Source organism: Leucopleurus acutus, assembly GCF_964270905.1.
Source record: "Leucopleurus acutus genome assembly, chromosome: 20".
Classification (NCBI taxonomy): Eukaryota; Metazoa; Chordata; class Mammalia; order Artiodactyla; family Delphinidae; genus Leucopleurus; species Leucopleurus acutus.
Genome location: NC_139162.1, coordinates 1,974,486 through 1,997,688, shown reverse-complemented (window position 1 = coordinate 1,997,688; position 23,203 = coordinate 1,974,486). Strand labels below are relative to the sequence as shown.

General features: G+C 61.6%; 2 protein-coding genes across 2 annotated transcripts in view; one reads left to right on the top strand and one right to left on the bottom strand.

Moving 5' to 3' along the window:
• JPH3 (junctophilin 3) overlaps positions 1-10,522 on the top strand; it is a gene marked incomplete at its 5' end in the record, with an annotated part of 81,452 nt that extends 70,930 nt beyond the window's left edge. The window contains 3 exons of the mRNA XM_082862505.1: positions 5,965-6,089; positions 7,214-8,067; positions 9,745-10,522. Of these exons, the coding sequence (XP_082718631.1) occupies positions 5,965-6,089; positions 7,214-8,067; positions 9,745-9,825 (1,060 nt within the window). The 3' untranslated portion in view covers positions 9,826-10,522. The remainder of the gene's footprint in view (positions 1-5,964; positions 6,090-7,213; positions 8,068-9,744) is intronic.
• An 8,071-nt stretch (positions 10,523-18,593) lies between these two features.
• The window catches only part of KLHDC4 (kelch domain containing 4), a 54,487-nt gene continuing 49,877 nt past the window's right edge, over positions 18,594-23,203 (bottom strand). Inside the window, exons 8-12 of the mRNA XM_082863020.1 lie at positions 22,818-22,893; positions 20,748-20,956; positions 19,831-20,236; positions 19,076-19,209; positions 18,594-18,874 (exon numbers count right to left, since the gene is read on the bottom strand). Coding sequence (XP_082719146.1) covers positions 18,701-18,874; positions 19,076-19,209; positions 19,831-20,236; positions 20,748-20,956; positions 22,818-22,893 — 999 coding nt within the window. The 3' untranslated portion in view covers positions 18,594-18,700. The remainder of the gene's footprint in view (positions 18,875-19,075; positions 19,210-19,830; positions 20,237-20,747; positions 20,957-22,817; positions 22,894-23,203) is intronic.

Genomic DNA, 23,203 nt, shown 5'->3' with positions numbered 1-23,203 from the left:
GTTCCCGGGCTCCGCCCCAGACCTGCCGAGTCAGACACTTGGAGGGGCCAGGCCATCTAGGGTTTTATCACACCCGTTGCCAAATAAGGTCACATTCCCAGGTTCCCAGATGGACAAAGTTTGGGAGGGACACAGGCAGGTCACCGCACAGTCCACCCGTCCACCCATCTGACACGCCTGTGGCTTTGTCTCGTGCAGCCCTGTGGTTGGCTGTCCGTCCCCTGCGCCGTCTATGGGAGATGGTGTCTCACGTTGGAGGGGGCCCTGCCCGCCTTGCCCCCTGGTCGGCAGGAACGCAGGGCCCTCCTCTCGGGGAGCCGGGGGTGCAGGCACTGCTGGGCACGCGGGTGGAGCTGCTGTCAGGAGGTGGGGGCCGGGGGCTCGCAGGCCGGCTCACAACGCTGGCCCGACCCTCCTCGGTGTCCCCGGAGGGACCGGTGCCCAGGGGAGCCGTTACCTGGCTGCCGGCCGAGTCCTGCGAGTCTCACTTCAGGGGAGCGTTCGCGAAGCCTCGGGAGGTTTCTTCTCTATTAAATGCAGTCGCCTTGATTTAATTTTATTTCAGGGTTGCTGCAGCATGTTCTTTTTATATACGTGTGAACGTATATGTGTAAATATACGTATGATGTTGGGGAATTAACGTCCGTGTGTTTTTACTAAGCAAAGCTGCGGGAACCAGATCGTGGCCCCTTCGATCCCTCTGGGGTGTGTGTGTGTGTGTGTGTGTGTGTGTGTGTGTGTGTGTGTGTGTGTGTGTGTGTGTGTGTGTGTGTGTGTGTGTGTGTGTGTGTGTGTGTGTGTGTGTGTGTGTGTGTGTGTGCGCGCGCGTGCGTGCGCGTCCCGAGCAGGCAGGCGCAGTGGGCCCTCTGGGAGCCGACGGTCGACCAAATGGGGACCAGATCTGGGGGTTGGGGCTCGGCCACACCCACCACGCTGGCTTTGAGGACCGGGCCCAAGTCAGGCGTCCACGCAGCCATCTGAGGGCGGCGACCCGGCTCTCACTGTCCAGCAGGGCCTCCCTAGGAGCAGACCAGCCCCGTCCAGGGCAGTCAGCTGGGCAGGAGGCGCCTTTGTTCTTATTTCCGAGGGTTCGGGACAAACAGGGAAGCACGTGCTGTGAAAGCTGGGCCTCTGTCGGCCTTTTGGACGAACCCCTCCCTGGAGAGACTGCTGTGTCTGAGCCACGTGTCCATCAGGGACAGAGGGGACGGCACACGTGTTTACATGCGTGCCATTGGGACGTGTGTGCAGAAATGCGCTGGAACGATGCCTGTTAGCCCGACCTTTGAAGGGATTTAAGCTGGGTTCTTCGAGATGGGCGCTTATTTAGGGAATGTTCATGTCATTCCTCTGAGCGAGGAGCCATCAAACCCACTACTTCAGAACACACAGACCCTCGCTCACGTCCCCGTCCCCGTCACTCCGTCCGGCGCGCTGCACTTGGCCGTCGCTCTGAAGGCTCTGACTACCCGCCGGCCCCCCAGCGTCCCTGCAGTCCGGCCCCGCCTCTGCCGGTCGCGTTCCTGCCACCCCATCCCTCTGGGGGGGTCGGTCCTTCCTACCTCTTGGTCCAGAGCCCCATCTGGGCTCCACAACCATCAGCACTTGCACTTTCGGAACAGTAACACGTGTGGGGACCTGCTGTTAGCAGGCGCCAGGGAACTCTCCCGGGGGGTGTAGGGGGGTGGGAAGGGGTGTCGGCCCCAAGCCACCCAACCTACATGGAGCTGCGCTGGATCCTCCCAGGCCCACAGTGCTGGTCTCTGGGTCGTTCCAGCCTTTTGCATTTGGCGCTGAACTCACCCTGCAGGGCCCCACGTCCTGCACTGGGGGTCTTTACGGGAAGCCCCCCCGCCCCCGAAACCTTGAGGCCCAGAAACTTCCTCCAGGCCCACAGCCCGGCCCGGCCACCTCTCTCCTGAGCCAAGGGTTTGATTTTGTCTGGCAAGTGCCCTGAGTGGCATCAACGCCGTTCCGTGCTTGCCTTGGCCCCTGGGGAGCTCAGAGCCCTCCTGGTGCCCTGGGCCCTCCAGCACCCACTCTGTACTCACCCCTGGCTTCCATCCTCCCGCCTGACCTTAAGATACTCCACTGTCAGTGCACGCGTCGGCCTGCTCTTGAGACCACGAGGTGGCGTTTTGGAGGGGGCTCTGAGCAGCTCGTTTTCTATGTCTCAGGGCAGAAGGAATTCAGCGAGAGGCAAAGCGATAGATAGGAAGTGGTTTATTAGAATAAGACACTTGTGAGGCTTACAGGCGGGCGGGCAGGAGGGCGCTGTACCCAGAACTCAGTGGGCTAGTTTTATAATCAAAGGAAAAGTGAGGGAGGCGGCAGGGAGGGTGAAGACCACCTTCTTCCTCATTCTGGATGTCACAGTCCCATCCTCTCCCACGTCCGGCAGGGGAGTTTCCTCATCTCTACATGGTCAAGCCGGGACTGTCACGGCACAATGAAAATGAGCAAAAAGGTGGTAACGTATATGCTAAAAATGGTAAATCATCTCAGGTGTTGGTATAATGTCACCTTTTCCTTGTATTTTTGTTTTTAGTGCACACGGAGGAGCGTGTCCTAGGAATCATTAACTTACTGAGCTCACTGGGCAGGATGTGGGTCTCGCGGCGCCACTGCATTACTGTTTGGGGGCATGTCTCGTGCTCCTGTTGCATAGTTTTGTTGCCAAGCAAACCTGCTTTCTTGAGTGATCATTAACTCACAGGGGTCTCCCATACTTTTTTCTTTACTTATAATCCCCTAGTGGGATTAACTATTTAATCACCTGCTTCGTCCCTTTACTCTGTTCCGTGCCACTCTTAGGGCTACGGGACAACTGCTCTGATGACGGGTGTGCTGGGGACGCGACAGCCCTGTCCCCCTCAGCCTCCCCGGACCGCCCGTCCTCACAGCCTCCTCACTCGGGGTGCCTCCACCGCTAGGTGCACGGCCCTGACACGTTTACTTCTCGGGGTTCCGTTGTCTGTGAGGGAAGCACACTGCATCCCGAGGGCTGGGCCCGTCCCAGACACGGAGGCTCAGGGTGGATGTCACCAGCTTTGGGGACGCCCCGTCTGGTCAGCCGTGATGCTCGTCTGCCAGCTGACGACCCCGGGTCCCCGGGATCGGACAGCACAGCGTGGCGGGGCACTCGGCTCAGACCCCAGGAGCAGCCCCAGGACTGGCCCCGCCGCGTGGCTGGGAAGCGGGGTGGGCGCCGTCTCCGCGCAGCAATGGGAGGGGCTTTGTCAGCGCTGAATTGTGGCTCAGACCCCTGGTGCTGGGGGTGCAGGAGGGAGTGACTGCCCTGGGGATGGGGCTCTTTCTGGGGTGTTGGGAAGTGTGAGAACTAGACAGGTGGTGGCTGCATGGCCTGTGGACGTGCTGGATGCCTCTGACCCGGGACCCCCCAGGTGGTGCACCTTGTGATGTACATTTCACCCCAGTCAACTCAGTCGTGCATGAAATGTCCACAACGGTCAGCTCTACTGATTGCCTAGGGCTGGTGGGGAGGCTTTGGGGGAAATGGGGTCCTTTGGGGGTGATGGAAAGTTCTAAAATCGGCCAGGGTGATGGCTGTACAGCTCCGCGAAGACTAAAAACCCCTGAATTGCATGCTTGAGAGGGGTGAGCTGTATGCTCTGTGAGTTATATCTCAATAAACCGTTACTACCAAAGCCAAACCCACGGCACGTTCTGGAGAAGCCACGTCATCCAGCAGAGGCGAGATCGGGCCCACGAGCTGGTTCTGGGCCGAGCTGGGGCCGTGCCGTGACAGAGCGCCTCTGGGCTGCGGAAGCCGCCCTGCGGGAAGGGAACCAGGTCGACCCGTCCGGGACTGGCCACGTCCAGACCAGCGTGTTTAGGCTTTGGGGCCTCATGAGATCTGATGAAAGCCGTGGACCCCCTGCTTGCGGGGGAAGGAGAAAAGCACGCAGAGCACCTTGGGTACAGTTGCAGGGGTGCCCTGGGTCTCCGAGTCGGGGTGTCTGTGCTGGGGCTGCTCACTGGGGTCCCAGCCTAGCAGGTGGGGCAGGAGTGGGAGAAGGGGTGGGGAGTAGGGTCACCCGATGGGACCCCCGCGCAGCCGGACACCCTACCATCTGTCCTTTCCTCTGTCCCCAATGTTCTGACCCCCAGATGGGCCTTGGATGACCGTGGCCTCACACTGGCCGTCACCAGGTCTGACCTGCACCCTCACTGCTGACGTGACACTGCCAGTTTCTGAGATACGTACATGCCTCTACCAGCCTCCAACTCAGGGCTGGACAGGAAAGCTCGTCTGTGCCGTAAACTCGTGGCTGTGCCGTTAGGAACGTAGCGGAACGCACTGGCCACACGGGTGGGGGGCACCGCGTGGGAGCCTGCGGGCTGCAGCCGTGGTTTACCAACTGATGTGATAACAACTGATAAACTGAGTATTCATAATTTGTGTTTTATTCCTGGCTTTGCCCCCCCCCCCGAGGTTCCTGCCCCTCTTCTGCTGGAATTATAACCGCGGAGTTCCCAAGGAATCTTCTACAAGGCGGTGCTTCCCAGCTTTCACTCCGAGGGGCATGGGACGCAGCTACAATGAGTGACAGAAACCACGCAAAGGATAGAACTTTCTCAATGCTGCGCTTTTGCACGTAGGTTTCTTCCGTCTGTGGGTCCTGCTCCCAGGTGACGCGGCGGGTGGCAGAAGCCTGGAGGCTACTCGCTGCTCCGCATCCTGGACCCAGGTTCACATGATGACGTACATGTTGTACGTGTGTGTACGTCGTACGTTGGTTTTCTTCTTGTAAATTCTTCTTGGTTAGCACAGTGGCATTTTGAAAAAACAGAACCCAGTGGCGCACGAGGGGTGAGGGGTCTCCAGGTTAAGCCCGTGGAGTGCGTAACGGGGGCAGGCTGCCCTCGTCTCGGGGGATCAGTCGTCGTTGCCTTGGCTTCCCCGGTGGGAAGCAGGGCCTCTGGAGCCAGGACACCAGGCAGGAAGAAATGGAAACCGCAGGCAGGGGAGACCCTCAGGAGCTGGGTGTTGTCCTGCTTCGGGCACCCAGTCCTGCCCCCGAAGGGCCTCACACGGACTCAGCTGGGGGGGGGGGGCAGCTGAGCGCCGGGCGGGAGGTTGTGCTGCTGGAAGCGTAAGGGTGGTGTCATCGGCTCATTTGGATTCGCGGCCCCGTGTCCACCCTGGGGTGTGCCCCGCCCGAGGGCAGTGCCACCACTGGCTCTGTCCATCGCCCCCCCAGCTGCTAAGCGGCGTCGGGCCTCATCCCGGGCCACAGACTTGCCTTCTCTCGGCACCTGCAGACTAGGGCTCAGACTTCTCTGCGCACACCGGACTGGTGACACCAGCTTCCAGGGGACAGGGTTTGGGCTGAAAAACTGCTTGGCCGGGGGCCCAGGTGCAGGGCGCTGGGACAAGCGAGGCCCCTTCACACAGGACGGGGGGAGGCTGGGCAGGCCAGGGCGGGCCGTGCGCGCCGTACTCCTCGTGCCCTGTGCCCTCTTCTGAGGGCGGGCTGGTCCTGCTGTCGAGCCCTCCCCTTCCTGCCCGAAGCTGGCCAGTTGCTCACCCTGGAGGGTGGCCCGCTCTGCCCACAGTGGGGCGGGGGGGGGGGCACAGCCGCCCCCAGACGGTCATCTCTGGTCGGGTCCACACGGAGTACCTGCCCGCCCCCGGAGGTTCAGAGATGAGTCAGTCACGGGTTGCGGTCTCTAGCCTGTAGCCGGGCTAGGGGACGGAGGGAGCCTCCTGGCGGCAGGATCTGGGCTCACCCCGGATGAAGACAGCCCAGGCTAGGCAGGTCCTGCTCTCGCTCTGGTGCGGTCTGCTCCATGCTCAGAAGAGCTGGCGGGCACCCTGGCCTGGGTGGTGCCCGGGGACATTTGCCGAGTGAGTGAGGTCTCGGGCATCCTGTCCCGGCCCCTCTGCTGCAGCCACCCCCCACCCCGTGCCTCACCGCCCTCCCTGTCTCTCCTGCCCAGGACCTCCCACTCCCGGGCCAAGGCCGAGGCGGCCCTCACCGCAGCTCAGAAGGCCCAGGAGGAAGCGCGCATCGCCAGGATCACTGCCAAAGAGTTCTCCCCTTCCTTCCAGCACAGGGAAAACGGTGAGTCCCGGTGCCGCTGGGGGCAGGGCAGCCGGGGGGGGGGGTGCCCAAGGCACATCCGACGGTTCTGCCCCACAGCCGCCATCAGCCCACTGCCTCCCTCCGTCTGCTTCTCCCCCGAGACTGTGTGTGCACTCCTCCCCCTAGGGTTATGCTAGAACCTGTGTGACTGCTCTGTCTGACGAGGCTGCTGCCCGCCAGGCCAGGACTGCGGCCACGGGTCTGCATCCATCCTTAGCTTCACCTCGTCTCACCTGATCCATCAGCAGCCACGCGTGACTAGCAGTGGCCAAGTTGGTCAGCACAGCTCTGGGACGCTGGGGGGCGGGCCTCCCGCCTGTCCAAGGGGTGGGGCTGGAAGGAGCTAGAAGCCACTGAGTCAGCCAGTCCCGAGGCCCTCGTCCCCCCTTGGGGGACGGGCCTGAGGGAGGCAGGGAGGCTGCAGCAGGGACGTCATCAATCGGAGAGGCCCGCTGAGGCTGCGATCCCTCCCAGCCCGACGCGTCACCCCACCTGTGTCAGGCTTCCCAGAGCGAGTGGAAGCCTTGCGAGGTTTGGGGTGGAGTGTGTCCCGGGACCACGCCCTGAGCTCTCCTCCCAGAGCCTGCAGTTCTTGGCCCCACTGGTAGGATCCCTGGGCTTTGGCGCAGCCTTGAGAACCACAGGACCCAAGATAGGGAACAGAAGCACTGGAATTCAGCCACAAACAGTCCATGTCCTGCCTTGTAGAAGGTCACCTAGCACGAGATGTTTTCTTTACCGTCAGGAGGGGTCCGCGGGCGTGGGACCTCAGAACCCCCGAGCAGGCCAGGCCAGCACGCTCTCGGGCCTTGGGTCACCCCTGCAGCCGGGGGCATGGACCAGAACGACTGTCCACCCTGCCCGTCCCAATCTGGTCATCCTTGAAGTGCCCACAGAGGGGAACTGGAGGGTCTGTTAGGGGCTTTGGGAACACCGCCCTCCCACTTCCTTCGCCCCATAGCCCGCGGGTGGGCAGCGAGGGCCCTGGCTGCCCGCCACCATAGCCCGGTCCTGGTTCCCTGCCATCCTCAGGTGAGACTGGGCCTCCACACAGAACATCCAGGTAACCCCCCTCTGTGCTCCCCATCTCGCCCCCGATCCAGGGCTCGAGTACCAGCGGCCGAAGCGGCAGCGTTCCAGTGACGACATCGAGGTCATCTCCGCCGGGACACCCTTACAGCAGGAGAGCCCAGAGCTGTACCGCAAGGGCACCACCCCCGACGACAGCCCCCTGCAGAGCTTCCCCGCCAGCCCCACGGCCACCCCTCCACCGGCCCCCGCCTCGAGGAACAAGGTGGCCCACTTCTCCCGGCAGGTCTCGGTGGACGAGGAGCGGGGTGGGGACATCCAGATGCTCCTGGAGGGCCGGGGAGGGGACTGCGCCCGGAACAGCTGGGGAGAGGAGAAGGCCGGGGGCTCCAGGGGCGTCCGCAGCGGCGCCCTCCGCAGTGGCCAGCCCGCGGAAGCCTTCCGGGCCCGGGGCCCAGGCCACAGGCAGCCCAGCAACCCCAAGCCCCGGGAGCGGCGGACGGGGTCCCCCACCACATTCTCCTGGACTTCCCACCACCGGGCTGGCAACCCCGGCCCGGGGAGCACCAAGCTGCTGGAGCTGGACGAGGAGAAGCTGAGCAACTACGAGATGGAGATGAAGCCCCTGCTGAGGATGGACTCGTACACGCAGGAGGTGCACCCCCCGAAAAGACGCTACAGCAAGGGGGGCACCGACGACCGGGGCTTCGGGGCCCAGAGACTGCGGTCCAAGTCCCAGAACAAGGAGCATGCCAGGCCGGCCTCGTGCGCGGAGCCCGCGGTTCAGAGGCTGGAGAGCCTGCGGCTGGGGGACCGGGCGGAGCCCCGGCTGCTGCGCTGGGACTTGACCTTCTCTCCGCCCCAGAGGTCCTCACCGGTGGCGCTGGAATCGGACGAGGAGAACGGGGATGAGCTCAAGGCCAGCACGGTGAGTGGACGCTAGCAGTCCGGGGCCTGAGAGCCTGGCCCCCTGGGTCTTCCCCGACCCTCCTCTGTAGGAAGCCCACACGGGTGCGGGCTGCACTGCCTTGGACGGGTCCCTGTGAGGGCTACTCCCAGGCGCCATCCTTTCAGCAAGGGCACTTGGGTGGTTTTGGAAGCTCTCCAAGAGAAACGGGGCAGCATGGGACCCCACCCTTGCCCCCAGACCTCCTCCTGCTCATCAGGACGGTCCTCACCTTGGAGGAACGTCCTGCGTCCTGGAGGGAAACACAGAGGCCAGAGCAGGCAGGACACACACGGGTCTGGCTCCCATGTGGGTGAGAGGGACAGAGTCCCCCAGGCCTGTGGGATCAGACGCGCAGGGTGGGGCCGTGACTCGGGTTCCTCAGGCCCCGTGGTGGGCGCTGGGTCTCGCTCACGGGTGAGGACCACGCCTCGTGGGTGAGACCCGCCCTTGGCGCACTCCTCCCATGGAGGGCGGGTGGTGTTGAGGAAAGAACAGAGATCCTGGGCCAGGCTGAGGGCTGGGGCTCTTGCACCCAGGGAACACCTCCTGACCCCTGGCCTACCGGCTCCCACCCGTAAGCACTCCCCGCTCCCTGGACCGCATGGCAGCGGGAATGGCCCGTGAAATGCCTTCTCAGCCCCACGGCGCAGCGCTGATGCCCTGTGCTAACGGCCATCAGGCCCCTCACCCATTGGTGGGGCACAGCGTGCTCGGCCCCATTTGAACACGAGGAAACCAGAGGGCCTGCCTTGCGGGGCGTCCCCACGGGGCCCTCTGGGACTCAGCACCTGCCAGGCGGACCCCGGGGCCGAGAAGCTTTCTGTTGGAAGGTGGCCCTCGAGGCCACTGTGAGCACCCGTCTGGGCGGCGGGCTAGCTCCTGTGACGCGCCTGCCCTCTCTGAACCCAAATGCTCCCGCTGGGACCTAGATACCAGCTCTATTCCAGAAACACGTGTGGTGTGCGCGCGCATGTGGGTATTTTAGGAAGCTGAATGATGGGCAGGGTGGGAGATGCAGGAAGGGGGTTCTATATTTAGCCCACTGAACCGTGTTGTGGCTTTAAGACCTCTTCAGGCGCGTCTTGGGTGCTTTAAAACAACGCTGCTTCAGGCAGCGGCACGAGCACGTGGCCACCTCCAGCCGGGCATGTACTCACCCCTGAGTGGTTCCACGGGAGGGGGCTTCCAGCAGAGGCCCAGGGTGGTCGGGGCAGCTAGTGCCCCTCATCCTTGTCCAGCACCGTGGCCTCGGCACCGTCACCGCAGAGGCTCAAGGACGGCGGGTTCGGGGTGGGGGAGAGGCTGTGGTCCAAGAGCCAGGTGGGCTCGTGCCCCAGGAGAGCGAGGGGCTCCCGGCGGCTGCGCAGCTCCTGGGCAGTTGTTCACTGAACCGAGAGGGCTCTCCCGTCGCCAGGTCTGGGGCCACGCTGGGTGGGCTGCACCTGGCGTCCCACGTGTGCAGAACTCGGGTGGTTATGCTGGGACCCAGGCGTGCAGGTCTGAAGGGGTCGAAGCCTCAAGGACTCCACACACAAGCTCGTGGGAGCCTCTGACCACTGCCTGAGCCTTGCGTTCCCCCGACCCTCTGGAAGCCCTACTTTCGCTCAGGAGGAGGGGTGTGGCCTGGGGCTCACTCCTCTTCCGCTTCCGTTCCAGGGCTCGGCGCCTATCCTGGTGGCCATGGTGATCTTGCTGAACATCGGAGTCGCCATTTTGTTTATTAACTTTTTCATCTGAGGAGACTGTCGCATTAGCAAAAGCAGCTGGTGTACACACGGGGGACATTAAAAGCAGAACGACAGAAGGGAAGGCTCGTAGCTCGGACACCCAACGACAACTTCCTGGTCTTCTCACAGAACCACGTGATTGGGTATTACTCACAGTTTGCCTTTTTTTCTGGGTCATGTTTTTTGGATTTTAGCCAAAATTCTTTGCTTGTATAACACTCTGCTGTGTGGCATGGCAGAAGGAGGCCAGCACGCCGACCCTCCAGCTTGACGTGGAAAGAGAAGGGATCCCGGCAAATCAATGGCAAAAAATACAGTCACCACCGTCATCACACCCCCGTCTGGGACGTGGAAAAGGAGGCAACCAGAGGCAGAGCCCCTGGAGCGTCCGGCAGCTAGCGGGTGGCAAGCCCTGGCGTGAGGCACGGGAGAGGGCGCCCGCTCCAGCTGGTAGTGGCCTGGGCCTTTTTCTGTTTTAAATCTGTGCTGCACACTTACTTAGGGAAGCAGAGACCTGCTTTCTCTTCTGCCCATGAAACGACCACAACCCGGCCCTCCTGCAGCCCCGACACTGAGTCTTAAGGCAAAGTCCTTCTTTTCCCCACTGTCTCCCCCACCCCAACCCCAGACCCCAGGGCCGCTGTGCTGTGGGCATCCAGGGGGCTGGCACCAGGGCCAGGGAGCACTGCGGGCATGGGGAGGGCCTCACTTGGACAGCCTGCCGCTGGGCCTGGGCTCAGAGCACGTGGCGTTTCTGCACTGAGGATGCAGGCTGTGCGTCCAGGCTGTCAGATGTCCGCGGCCCCGACGGCCCTCACGATGTCGTCCTCTCAGTGTGTCACTGAGCCCACGGGTTTGCACATTCTTGTCCTGTGCCTGCCTCGACTTCCCTCACAGATATGCATATTCTTCCAGATGCCTCGCCCACACTCGGGAGCTGGTCGGGTCCCAGGACAGGAATGTGTTTGAAACCCGGTGGCTTGACAATTCCTGAGAAATCATGGCATATCCATCTCCAAAATATGCAACATACCTTGTTTCAATCCAACAAAACCAGGTTCCTGGTGTGTCTGCCCTTCCTGCCAGCGTTGTCCCACCGTCCAAACAACAGAATAAGGTCCCGGACTGTCTGGATGCCCCGTGGTCCCAGCCATGGAGCAGCCCCGGCCACGTGCATGGCTGTGTCTGTGGGGCCCCTGCACCCACGCCTGGGAAGGGCCTGGGCACGGCCGTCCGTGGGCCCCGCCTTGCTTTGCTTATGTCCGGCTGTCTCTCTGCTGCCTTTCGAGCAGGTTTCTTTACTACACTGCACTGGATTGCTATATTTTTAACCAGAAATAAACTAAAGATTAGAGCATGTTCCCGTTAAATTCAGTTTTTTTTCTGTTACATACTCACCCCCCCCCCACCCCGTCCCTTCTCACAGTTTGGTTGCTTTTGGGGGTCTTCTTTCAGGGAGTGGGGACACAGGAGAGGGAGGGAGGATCCACAGGAAATCCGTTTCTGATGATGATACTTTCTAAAGGGGTATTTCATGTTTTTGTACATCTTACTTCCCGTTCCTTTTTTACAACTGCGTGGTTGCCGCAGCCCTGGAGTGAACCAAATAAACATGCCTGCTCCTCGCAGCTCTGCGTCGTCCGTGCTGGGTGTGTGGCTTGTGATTCTGTCTGCAACGCGCTGTGAAGATTAGAAAGACTTCTGTGCATGCCAGTAACTGCAACACAAAATGGTACCTACACAGGCAGGTTGCATCCTCACACGTGAGCACACACCGTGAGGTAACGTAGCTACGCAGGAAAGCAACAGCACAAGTGCCCATCGTTCGAGGCGAGCAGTGGTTTCAGGGCTGGGGGCTCACGGGGGGCTGGCCAGCGTCCCACCACTTGTCTGGCTGCCAGTAACACAACTGAAAACCAGAGCAGCACCCGCGTTACTGCCACTTCCCCACACCCGGTGAATTCCGAGTGGGTTCCACCGAGACTACGATGTACTGGGTCTGAGAGGCCCTGAAAGCTAGTTTTTACCTGGTTTCCAGAGCAGGCTGCCCTGCACACAGGCCTAAAGCTTTCGCTCAGCCTGGCCAGTCTTTCCTACCTGCCGGAGGCCGGGGCTACCGGCAGGCGCGCCCCTGAGCCCCTCTGGGCCAGGCTGGCTGACCCCGCTTCTGCCGGGCGCCCTCCTGGTGGACACGCGGGACGGGGCAAGAACAGATGCTGTCGCGAGGCCCTAGTGGCGCGGAGCGCTGACAGGTTTTAATCAATCCCAGAGCAACCTCGTGAGAGTCATCTTCTCTCCTAACAGCTGCTCCCGTGCTCGAGATGTGAAAACCAGAGGCTGAGAAACTGAGTTACCTGAGCTGAGCCGGGGAGCGGGGGGACAGGCCACCCCCTGCTGCCCAGCCATCCCCCACCCCCAGGCTGGGAAGCTGCACCCGCACCTCACCTGCGAGAGCGGGAGAGGACGCTGCACAGGGTATGCGACACCTGCACCCAAACGACTGACGAGGAAGACGGTGCCCATGCAGAAAAGCTCAGCACGGCCACGAGAACACAACGCCCGCGGCTGAGGCCACTCCAGGGGAGGGCGGAGAGGGCTCCAAACACAAGGACTTCCCACACCCCGTCTAACAGCCATAAGCCCATTTCTCTGTTAGACGCCCTCTGGGTGGGGCGTGGGAGGATGACAGGCGCTCTCCTACACGCACGAAGCCCACGGCTCCCCCGGGCTGCACGGAGAACGCGGTGCGGGTCCCACAGACTCCCGCCGGGCCCGGCAAACATCCAACGCCCAGCCTGGCCATCAGAGTGCTCCCTTTCATCTCAAGAGCCCCACTTTGGACAGGAAGTTATACAGCCGCCCCACATAAAAACCGACGGGCGTTCCCGAGCCCAGGGGAGAGACCCAGGCAACAAGCCCAAGACGCTCTGGACCGCTGGAGCAGACGAACATTCGGGAAAGTGAATGAAATGAACTGTTTCTGGTTTTCACCCTTTTCTTAGCTCGGGTACCATCCCCCTGGGTCCTCCAGGCGTCCTGGGTGGAGGCCCACCCGCTCTGGACCGAGCTCAGCTCAGCCTTACAGGTCTTGTCTCCAACGCTCCATGCCTTCCGTCTCAGAAACTTACCGTGAAGGGCCCTCCCAGACGTCACGACCTCTCTCCTCACTGCCATGCGGGCCGCCCACCCACCGACGGCATCCAGCTTGTCCCATCGTGACATCGAGTCAGCACCACGACAGTCACTGTTGATCTTTCCAGGGACGAGGATTTGCTGCTGGTCAGCGAAGGAGGAGGATCGAGAGTCCAGATGAGGGCGCAGGAGTGACGGGGGGGGGCCGGGCTCGGGGCCTGGTCAGTCTCGCTCTCCTGCCCAGGGCTGTCCAGGTGTCAGGAAACGGGCAGGAAGCAAACAGTGAAAAACCACCGGCCCCAAGTGCCGACTAGTGTCACTAACGCAGCCTTAAAAGAAGAAAAAGCGCAGCTGCCTTCGTGTAAGACCAGAGAGCGAAGCCGCTCCTGTACAGCACGCCCACGAGCCCGGGCAACATGACCTCAAGGACGTGGACCACCCTCCAGGGTGGGTACGAGGCGCCGGGCACCGAGATGCTGGGGCCCGTCCTCCAGCAGGGGCTGCCAGGCGCCCAGGGGACCAGCAGGAAGGAGGCGGCCGCAAGGGGGGGCCCAAAGCAGGCGGACACCCGAGGGCAACAGAAGCAATGCCTAACGCTCCCCAGACACGGCGCGTGCGTTAGCACAGACGGAGCTTCTGGAGTCCGCTTCCACCCCAACGTGGAAGAGCCTGGGATGCAAACGGGCAACACATTTTGTTCCAGATCGTCCCCCACCTCAGGGAAGCAGGCACCCCCGGGGGTGGATCACAGTGTGGACGCGGCCAGCCCCGGGCGAGCCTGGGTGAGCAGGCCCGGGCCTGGATCTGGGGCAGCACCCCTCTCGCGCCCACCTCGCTGCCCCCAACACACACCTCTCACAGTACGCTGGGGCTCACACGGCTATCACATGTGCACACCCTTCCCGTCCTGTCACAGGTGGTACAGGTCTCCAGCCGTGCAGCCGCTGCCTGGCAACACGGTGACAGCACAACCCTAGCCCTGGAGGCCCCAAGGAGTGGCCGAGACGGGCCTCGGCTGGACCCTGCCCTCCACCCCCGGCGGTTCCTCGTTCAGCCCATTTCAGTAACTCACTCCACGCCTGCCAGGATGCTCAGACAGGCACCAGGCTCCTCCTGAGAGGGCAGCGCTCGACACACCCAAAGCAGGCGTGAGAATTCCTGGTCCCTTCAGAGCAGAGCACACTGGTATCCCAGGGCCTCCTGCGTGTGGACCACAGAACAGACCGAGGGTTTTCCGGCAGGTATTGTGTTCAGCCGTGACCAAGAGACGGGCCTGGCCCAAGGGTGCCCCGCTCTGAGCGCCATCAACAGGACCATCAGGCAGCCGACTGCCGCTCAGTGGGTGACTCCCACCCCACACCAAGCCCGCAGAGGGCAGGGACGGGGCAGGAGGGGCCGCGCTCCACTGCCCCAGCAAGGGCTTCCCAACGCTGGGAGCTGGTATGGCGAGGAGACGGGCATGAATGCAGGGGGGCAGGGTACGGCCTCCCCCCGTGCTGCTCCTGCACCCGTGGGACCCCCAGCTCTTCCCACTGGGCCTCTCGGGGAGCCCAGCTCCAGTGACAGCAATGTGGCCTGCACTCACCGCCGGGCCTGCCGCGTGGCGGTCCGCCCCGCGCTGCAGAGCTGTGGCTCACGTGTGGGCAGATGAGCCCCTGATGCTGACCTGGTGCTTCCCTGACAACGTCCTCCAGCAGGACCCTGCTTATGGGTACCACCCACCATCTCCAAAGAAATGCCACCCGACGCAGCCTGACTGAAGTAAACCCACACGGTCCGTTCCGTGCGGGGGAGCCCTCACTCCAGAGGTGAAGCCACTAACCTGACACAGATGCCCTCCTGTGGATTCTCTCACACATCAGTCTCAACCTGCACTTCCTTTTCTCCCTCCTTATGTCCTGGTGCGTGTAAACTGTTAATACAGGCAATCGTTTTGCACATTGACAAAAAGGCAATGTCGACTGTGTTCTGATTTTTCTCATTGATGAAGCGGTGAAAACGTTACCCTTTGCCTTTCTTCTCTTCTTTTAGCTGGAAAAATGGCTTAGTTACTTACCAAATGAAAATAACTTTCCTTAACGAATGTAACTGTTTAAATCGTACCGCTACTATGTTCTTCACTACCTGCAAGTGAGGGACGCTGTCGAGATTAAAGAAAACTTTCCCTCCTTTTGGTAATAAACGCCACCATCTGAAAGCCTGGTAACTTGCATCATCTCGGTGTAAGTCAGTGTCTTCACTGCAGATCCCTTCTATTGCCCACGCTTTGAGATGCACACACACAAGCTCCTTCTCACGGAACCAGGTGTATGTTACCTGACGGCGTCCGTCTATCGTGTTTGGAGGGTCTCAGGACCCTGAGCAGCACAGCTCTGAGAGCAGGGATCTGAAATGCGCCCCTTCCCTCGCCAGCGCTGCCCCACTGGGCGCCAGCCCACCTCGCGCCCGCTCCCCTCCGCCAGCCAACGGAGGACACAGAGGCAGCTGGCAGAGGCACGCTCTGCTGAGGGACCGCCCAGCAGCGTTGCTCCAAACCTACCTCAACTTTCTGAAACTTCGACAGCCTTGTGTCTCTTGGGGCGGTTACTGTTTCCTTCCGACTGGAGTCTCTCTGACCTCCACACCCTCCCCGCACCCCCATCCCTGCCCCAAGGCCGGGAGGAAACCGCCTCTCCTGCGTTCTCGGCTCAGGGCCCTGCGCTCCACGAGCTGCCCTGGTCCCGGTCCTGACCCAGGTCCAGGATCACAGAGAGCCCCCGCTCTGCCCCCGCACAGCCTGCCGACCAGGCCTGGCCCTGGCTGCACTGCGCGGTTCCTCGGCCCCAGACGGCACACATCCAGGGGGCTCCGAGGTGAATGGCTGGGCTGGCCAGAGCCTAGATCACCTCGGCCCTGGCCCCGTGGCCACCAGCTGCGCCCGTCGGTGCCTCAGCTTCCATGGAGGCTGTGTTCAGAGCCCTGATGACCAGGCCTGGCCTCGGACGGATCTTCCACAGAAGCGCAGGTGACCGTGGTCTAAGCTCTGGACCAACAGCTTCCACACAGCTTTGCTTTCTGACCTAAGACACCTGGGAAGACAGCAGCGAGCAGAGGCATCGCACGCCCACCCGAGCTGCAGCCACCGCGCTCCTCCAGGCAGGACCTACTGCCCCTCCCTGGCCACACTCCTCCAGTGGAAGCTCCAGGCACACTGTCACATTCTCATCCCCACACACGGGGGTGGGGGGGGGTCCCTAAGCACGAGTCTCTCTCGTGTCACCTGGCCAGTGCCTGAGCGAGGCCTCAGGAGGGCCTCCTCTACCCAGCGTGGACAGCAAAGCAGCTGTTTCCCCGGCAGCCCCGCCCAGCGTGTGGTCCCCCAGCACGTTTCTACTGTCACGGAGCACTGACTTCCTGCCTGCAACGACTTGGTACAAAAACCGGATGTCACGCTGCAATAAACACCACTGTCACATGCTAACAAACACGCCACAGACGACTCTGAACGACAAGGATCTCCGAGCTCACTGTGCTTCCCTTGATTTCTGCTCAATTCAGTCCAACCCCAAGGAATCCACCGCCTTAGACCAACCCTCTCAAATTATCTAAGCCCGACGCCGTCAGCCAGCTGAGCTGCTCCTGGGAAGCGGGGAGAAAGCAACACAGCTATTCGCACTCAAACCCCACAAAGCCCTCCAGGGGCTCTGGTGTGGTGTCCGCAGGAGTGACGGGGCCAGCTGGTGGGCACCAGCGACAGACAGAGGCAGAACCCGTCCAAAGGGGGGGCAGTGAGGGGGTCTTACCAACAGGTCAGCAAACCCAGGAGCAGGCAAGACAAACGTCCACTCAGGGCCCTCGCTGACCCTGAATACAGCTGTCACCATGCTGTTTTGGCTGCAGCAATGCAGGGAACAGAGGCCTAGGGCTCTGTGCTGGCCGTCCAGGCGCCAGAAGCATTCGGTTCGGCAAACCAGCTGCCGGCAGGCAGAAGGGGGAACGGTGCGCTGGCCGCTGCCCTCCCTGGGGACCCCGCAGTCCTGCACCGTACACCCACCGCTCCCTGCAACTGCCCCACCGAAGGGACGCTCTGATCACGGGGGTGACACAGCAGAGGCAGCTCCCCGTGTGGAGTTTGTGCTTGTCTTCCTGTCACTCCAACGGCATCCTCAGCAATGACCCCGTGGACAGGACAGCAGAGCCAAGAGCAAAAGAGAAGTTTCTTCCGGGGGTTGTCGTCTTTTTCTACTTTGATTCCAAACTACCTTCCCTGGAGTCTCACCCGCTTGCAGGCTCCTTCCTCTGTAATAACAACGGCCCCGGGAACAGAAGCCTGCGCTGGGGCCGACGCTCTCCCAGCCACCTCCTCCCAAGGCAGCAGCCCAGAGAGCGGGAGCTGTACGCCTGGGCCTCGCACCGCGAGCACACAAGGCAGGTACCGGGAGGGCCTCTGTGGCCCCCGCGGGCCTGCCGTGGCATCCAGCCTGGCTTTGAGCCCTGCCCGCCTGCCCCAGCACCCACGGGGAGCCGCAAGCAAAAGCTGAAGCCGGAGCGCCTGCCCAAGCCCTGTGACCGGGACCCCCATGGGCTCTGCCAGGCCCCGTACCAGAGGGAGGCTCTGGTGGGCAGAGGCGAGGAGAGAGCTTCCTACTCCTGATCCGCGTGCAGTCAGGCGGGAGAAGTCTGACGAGCGAGGTCACACGGCCAGAGGTGCAGGGGCCGAGCACGGCGAGAAGATAAGTGCTGCCTGGGGTGAGGGGCTGCTTCTGGGCCAGCTGGCCTCAACCTTCCACGGAAGCCTGCCTGGGCCCGGGCCCGCTCTGCTGGGTGGGTGCGCCCACTCTCCACTTCTAACTTCCAGGTCATGAGCAGGATCGCCCGTTCAAGGTAATGATGGGTTGTTCGGCCTGTCACTGAAAACTAAGAACCCTGCTTTCTTGTTACTGACAATACTTTAGGTGAAGCTGAATTCACCTGGTGTGAATTCAAAGCCCAAGCTCTGCCCCAATTACATACATGAAGAGCAGCCTCCTGCCATTAACCCTGGAGCAGGCACCAGTGAGCGTGCCCGGTAGGGGACGGCGAGGCCGTGTGGGACAGTGGGGCCCGCCCTCCGGTTTCCTGCCCTCTTCTGCTGCTGTGCGAAGGACGTCCTTGAGCCCGAAGGGGAGAGGGCAGAGCACAGCTCCACCACCTCCTCCCCAAAGGTGGGCAGCGGCCAGAGAAGCTGGGCACACGGCACTCCAAGAGACCCCAGGCACAGCCACGTGGCAGAGCGAGCAGACCAGCCCACAACAGGCTTTATTCTCCAGAGAACCGAGAAAACGCGTACAGGAGGCGGTGGGCGGCCACCGATCATTTCTAAAAAGGAAGGAGTCAGCTGAACGTGCAGGCGGGCAGAACCCGTCTCCTAGTTTTGCAGAGGGGAACCCCGCAAAGCCCGCGGCATTCCACTTCATGATCAAGGTGCCGCCTGCCGTGTAGGCGGCTCCCCCTCACCATCAGCTCGGCCCCGACCCAGCCAGAGGCCCTGCCAGAACCACCGGGGCCCGGAGGCTGCACAAAAGACCGCCCTCGCAGCAGCAGCCCCCCGCCAAGTCCAGTTTATTTTAAACCGCACGCGGCGCGCTGAGGGCAGGGAACCCCACCCCCTCAGTCTAGGCTCTGGCTGGGGTGCGGCTGAGGCCGAGTCATCAGAGAAAGCCGCGGCCACGGCCCGGGCGGCTCTCAGCGCTCTCCTCTCCGGGGCCCGGCGTCGTCCGCGCCAGCTTCGCCCACTACTGCTTGGTCCTGGGCAGGGAGTCTGCGAACAGCTCACCGGGCGCCGCCGAGGGGCGTTGCTCTTTCGTGGGGAAAGGGGAATAAGAAAGAAACGGGTTCAGTCGGGGAAGGAGCGAATGTGCTGCGAGCACCCGGATTTGTACGGAGGACGTCACGAGGCTGTCACGACCCTGCTTAGACAGCGAGTGCTCAAACGTACTCCAGACACAATTAGAAAAAACACTTCAGCTGACCTCAGGAGCACGCCTACATAGCAAAGTCAAATTTTAACAGAAACTTGGTAAAATTTTACGTACCCTTGTCACCGACAACAATGAGGCTCCGGCAGAGAAGTGACCTGAGCGGTGAGCCCTGGGGCCCCTCCTCAGCACCGGCTGTGGCCGCGCGGCCCCCGTGGCACACTCACCCCTGTCCTCGTCGTCTTCACTCTCCCCGCCACCCTCGGCACCCTTGGCCTCGTCGCTGTCCTCCTCCGAGTCCGTCTCCTCCAGCCACTCCTGAGATTCTTTAAGCAAAAGCAAACCCACAGTGTCAACACGACCAGGGCACCGGGGGGACTGCGGGCGAGCCGCGGCCGCCCCCAGGAGCCCACCTTCTGCCTGGGCACGCGGGTGTGAGCGCGGGGGCCCCGACCCCAGCACGTCTGGAGCTCACGGCAAACATCACATCCCACGTGTCAAGGCAGAGACAGGCAGAGTGAGAAGCTGCGCTCCAAGACAGCAGTCGTCTCGCACAGCTGCTCAGGGCCTTGGCCCAGACGTGTGGATTGTAAGGGATTTCAGCCACAGACCCAAGGACTGAGCAGTGACCCAGTCCAGCGCAGCCTGTGGTGCAACACGGCGGCGGCGATGGGTGGGCCGCTAGTCTGCTCCCGGGCACACACGCGTCCAGTCCGCTCTGCCGGGGCAGGTCCGAGGCTTACGAGTGGCGTCGGGGTGAGGCCGCTCCCTCCCCCAGGCCCCCTGCAGGGATGGCCGTGCACAGACATGCCCCTGGGCAACAGGGCCCTCCCCCTGGGGCTGAGGGCGCGGGGGCGAGAGGGGGCAGAGGCGTGCAGTACTCTGCGGGTGCAGGGCAGACAAGCTGGGGGGCTCCCGAGGCAACTCCAGGGGTGCTACCCCCTCACCTGGATCCATCTCCACCAGGACGGTCCACTCCTCCATCTTGTGGAGATCGAGGCAGTACAGGTCGCTGAGGGTGACCTGGCGGTCGCCAGCCTCAAACATGCCCCCATAGAGGTAGAGGCGCCCGTGCTTCACGGCCAGCATGGCGCTGGAGCGGGCGCTCGGCTCCACCGCAGGGACCCCCCCCTCGCTGGGGCCATCGTCGCTGTCGTCGGACTCGGGCTGTCCCGCCGGGCCCCGAGCAGCGAGCCCCTGCTGGATGGTGGCCGCGGTCCCGTCCTCTGCCATCAGCTCTCTGGCCACCTGCAGGGGCTCCTGGGCCCGGGTCCCCTTCAGTTCCTGCTTGCTGGAATCCCCGGGCTCCCCTCTTCTGCCCCGCCTGCGCCTCCTCTTCTCCACCTTGGGCCCCTGGTGATAAAGAGCAAAGGCACCGCGACTCAGGACGGGGGCCAGCGAGCACCCGACAGCCAGAGGAGCCCCGTCCACTTGCTGCCCCTCCCCGGGGAGCACACCACCCCTGCCTGGTGTGACCTCTGAGGGGAACAGGCGGCAGATACCAGCCCTCACACGCTGCCCGACTCCCCTCAGAGGCGCCCAGGCACTTCAACCGGAGCCAGCCTTCGCCACACAGTGGACCATCCGCCCTCCTTTGGCCACAGGGCCCTGCTTCTGAGGCCCCTGACCTGATGAAGCCCCCAGGGATGTCATTCCCGGGAGAGCAGCCACTGTGCCGCGTCTCTCAGGCTGGTGCTGGCAGGAGGGGCAGAGGCGACCCGGTCCCTGCTTACGGTGACAGTAAAGATGGTGGCAGCTCCACAGAGCCTCACAGACAGAGGGACCGGGGAGGCCCTGGGCATCACTGACGGAGGTGACAGCCAGGCAGGCCGTGCGCTGGCTGCAGGTCTGGGGCCCAGGCTACCTTCAGCTGCCCCGCGAACCAGCGGTTCCTGACGGGGTCGTAGAAGTGCAGGTCGCTGAGGAAGTGGCCCTCCAGGCTCTCGTCCTCCTCGTCGTCACACACACCCCCAAACAGCAGCGTCTGATGGTTCGGGGCCACAGCCACCGAGAAGCCGGACCTTGGGGTGGGCTTGGCTCCGGAAGGGTTGACCCGAGTCCAGGCCCACCTGCCTGATGAGGAGAGGAAACAGGGACGGGGGGCCTGCAGAATGCCATGGCCGTCGTTCTGTGCCTGCCGGTCCGGCACACCCTGGAGGCCATGCCTCCTCCTCGAGGGTCAGTCTGCGCTGAGGAACCTGTCCACACACCCTCCCAACACTTGCCCAGGGGCACCATGCGGCTGTGATGTGAAGGGTGAGGGAGAGGCGGGCGCACCAGCTCCGGGAGATCCCCGTACACTGTGCCCTCGGGCGGGGCCCTCCGACCTCAGACACCCCCAGAACCTCCCGTGGGCCACGCACTGTGGTCCTTCCTTCTAGGTGGGCGCCATGTTTACGCAGCAACCCTCAAGATGTGGCCTGGCACAAAACATGTGGGAGTCTTCACAACACGTCCAGAAAAAGGAACTGGGATGTTTTTTCTTTAACGAACATTTAAAAGAAGCGAGAGAAGCAGCCAAGAGCAAGCCCCCCTGGAGGCGCAGCCCTAGCGGCACTAGTGGGCCACAAGGTCACTCACAACAACCAGCATCTAACACTTAAAGAGAAGAGAAGCATCAGCGTGCCCTGCACATGGCTGCGGGAGTCGCTTTCCCGGCTGTGCCGGATGCATCTCAGGACACGCCATGTACTTTTCACTGGGGGCCAAGGGCCTGACGGCCAGACGTGGGGGCTGAACACAAGGGCTGGGGTCCCACTGCCTACCACACAGTCCACTTTCAAGTTCAAGTGCGCTGACATGTAAAAGGGGCTCTAAACCTTGGCTCCCACGTCCCCATTAGTCACCGCAATCCGGCGTGGTTGGGACCTAAGAAACGCCTTGTATGTGACGTTTCTGCAGCCTCTGCTTGAAGAACGTCACAGCAGGAAAGAGGAAACGTTCCTGCCCAGCAGGCCTCTTGTCTTACGGAGACGGGTCTCACAGGGGCCAAGGGGCAGCCAGCACCACACGGGCCCCATCCGCTCAGGCCCCTCTCCCATCACATGCACCATGCAAACTAACCACCTCCCGACTTCTGAGCTTGAAAAATGAGCACTGGGAAGCCACCCTGGTGTCCATCAACAGAGGAACGGATATAGAAGATGTGTGTGTACACACACACACACACACACACACACACACACACACTGGAATATCACTCAGCCATGAAAAAGAATGAAACAATGCCATTTGCAGCAACCTGGAGGGACCTAGAGATAATCATACTAAGTGAAGTCACAGAGAAAGACAAATACCATATGAGATCACTTATATGTGGAATCTAAAAAGATGATACAAATGAACTTATTCACAGGAGAAACAGACTCACAGACAAAGAAAACAAACTTATGCTTACCAAAGCGGAAAAGCAGGGAGGGATAAATTAGGAGTATGGGATTAACAGGTACACACTACTATATATAAAATAATTAACAAAAGACCTTCTCTATAGTACAGGAAACTCTACTCAATATTTTATAATAACCTATAAGGGAAAAGAATCTGAAAAACAACACATACACGTATGTATGACTGAATCATTTTGCTGTACACCTAAAACTAACACAACATTGTACATTTAACTATACTTCAAATAAAACAAACAAACAAACAGTGGGCATTTCAACCCCACAAGATGCCTTCCAAAAGTCTACGTCCTAACATTAAGCAAGAACAAATGAGAGATGACACAGATGCCGTGGCCCCGCCCACAAGAAGGGAGCTGTGGATGGACTGACATCACCTGTGTTTCTAACTCAGTGCGTCCTCAACGCCCCAGAGAGGACACGGGGGCTGTTCATGGAGTGCCCCACCAGCCCCGCAACCCTCTGCCCGCTTCCCCCAGCGACACACTGACCACCCGCGTGGTCTGTCACCTGCACGGCGCACGTACCTTCTCTTCCCTCCTCAGCCTTCAGCAGGAACATGTCGGAGTGCTGGGTACCTCTGTCCACATCTTTCCTGACTCTCTGCAAAAGGAAAAGGGAGCCGTGACAAATGCCACGTGCTGTGCCAAGCCACGCAAGGCCCCCCAAGCTTGTGGTCCCGTCTCCCGTGGAGGTGACTCGCTAGCCTTCAGACCAGCCTCAAAATCTGAAACACAACAGGTTCCATCCAGACCGCCTCTGAACGGACAGAATACATGACCACAGGCTGGGGACACCCCAGAGCTCTCCTCTCAGAGCTTCCTGTGGCTGCGAGCCGAGCCCTGCTCTGGATGGGCGGGGTCGCCGCAGGGACCCTCCTATCATTACACAGCCACCCTCCATCTCCAACCCC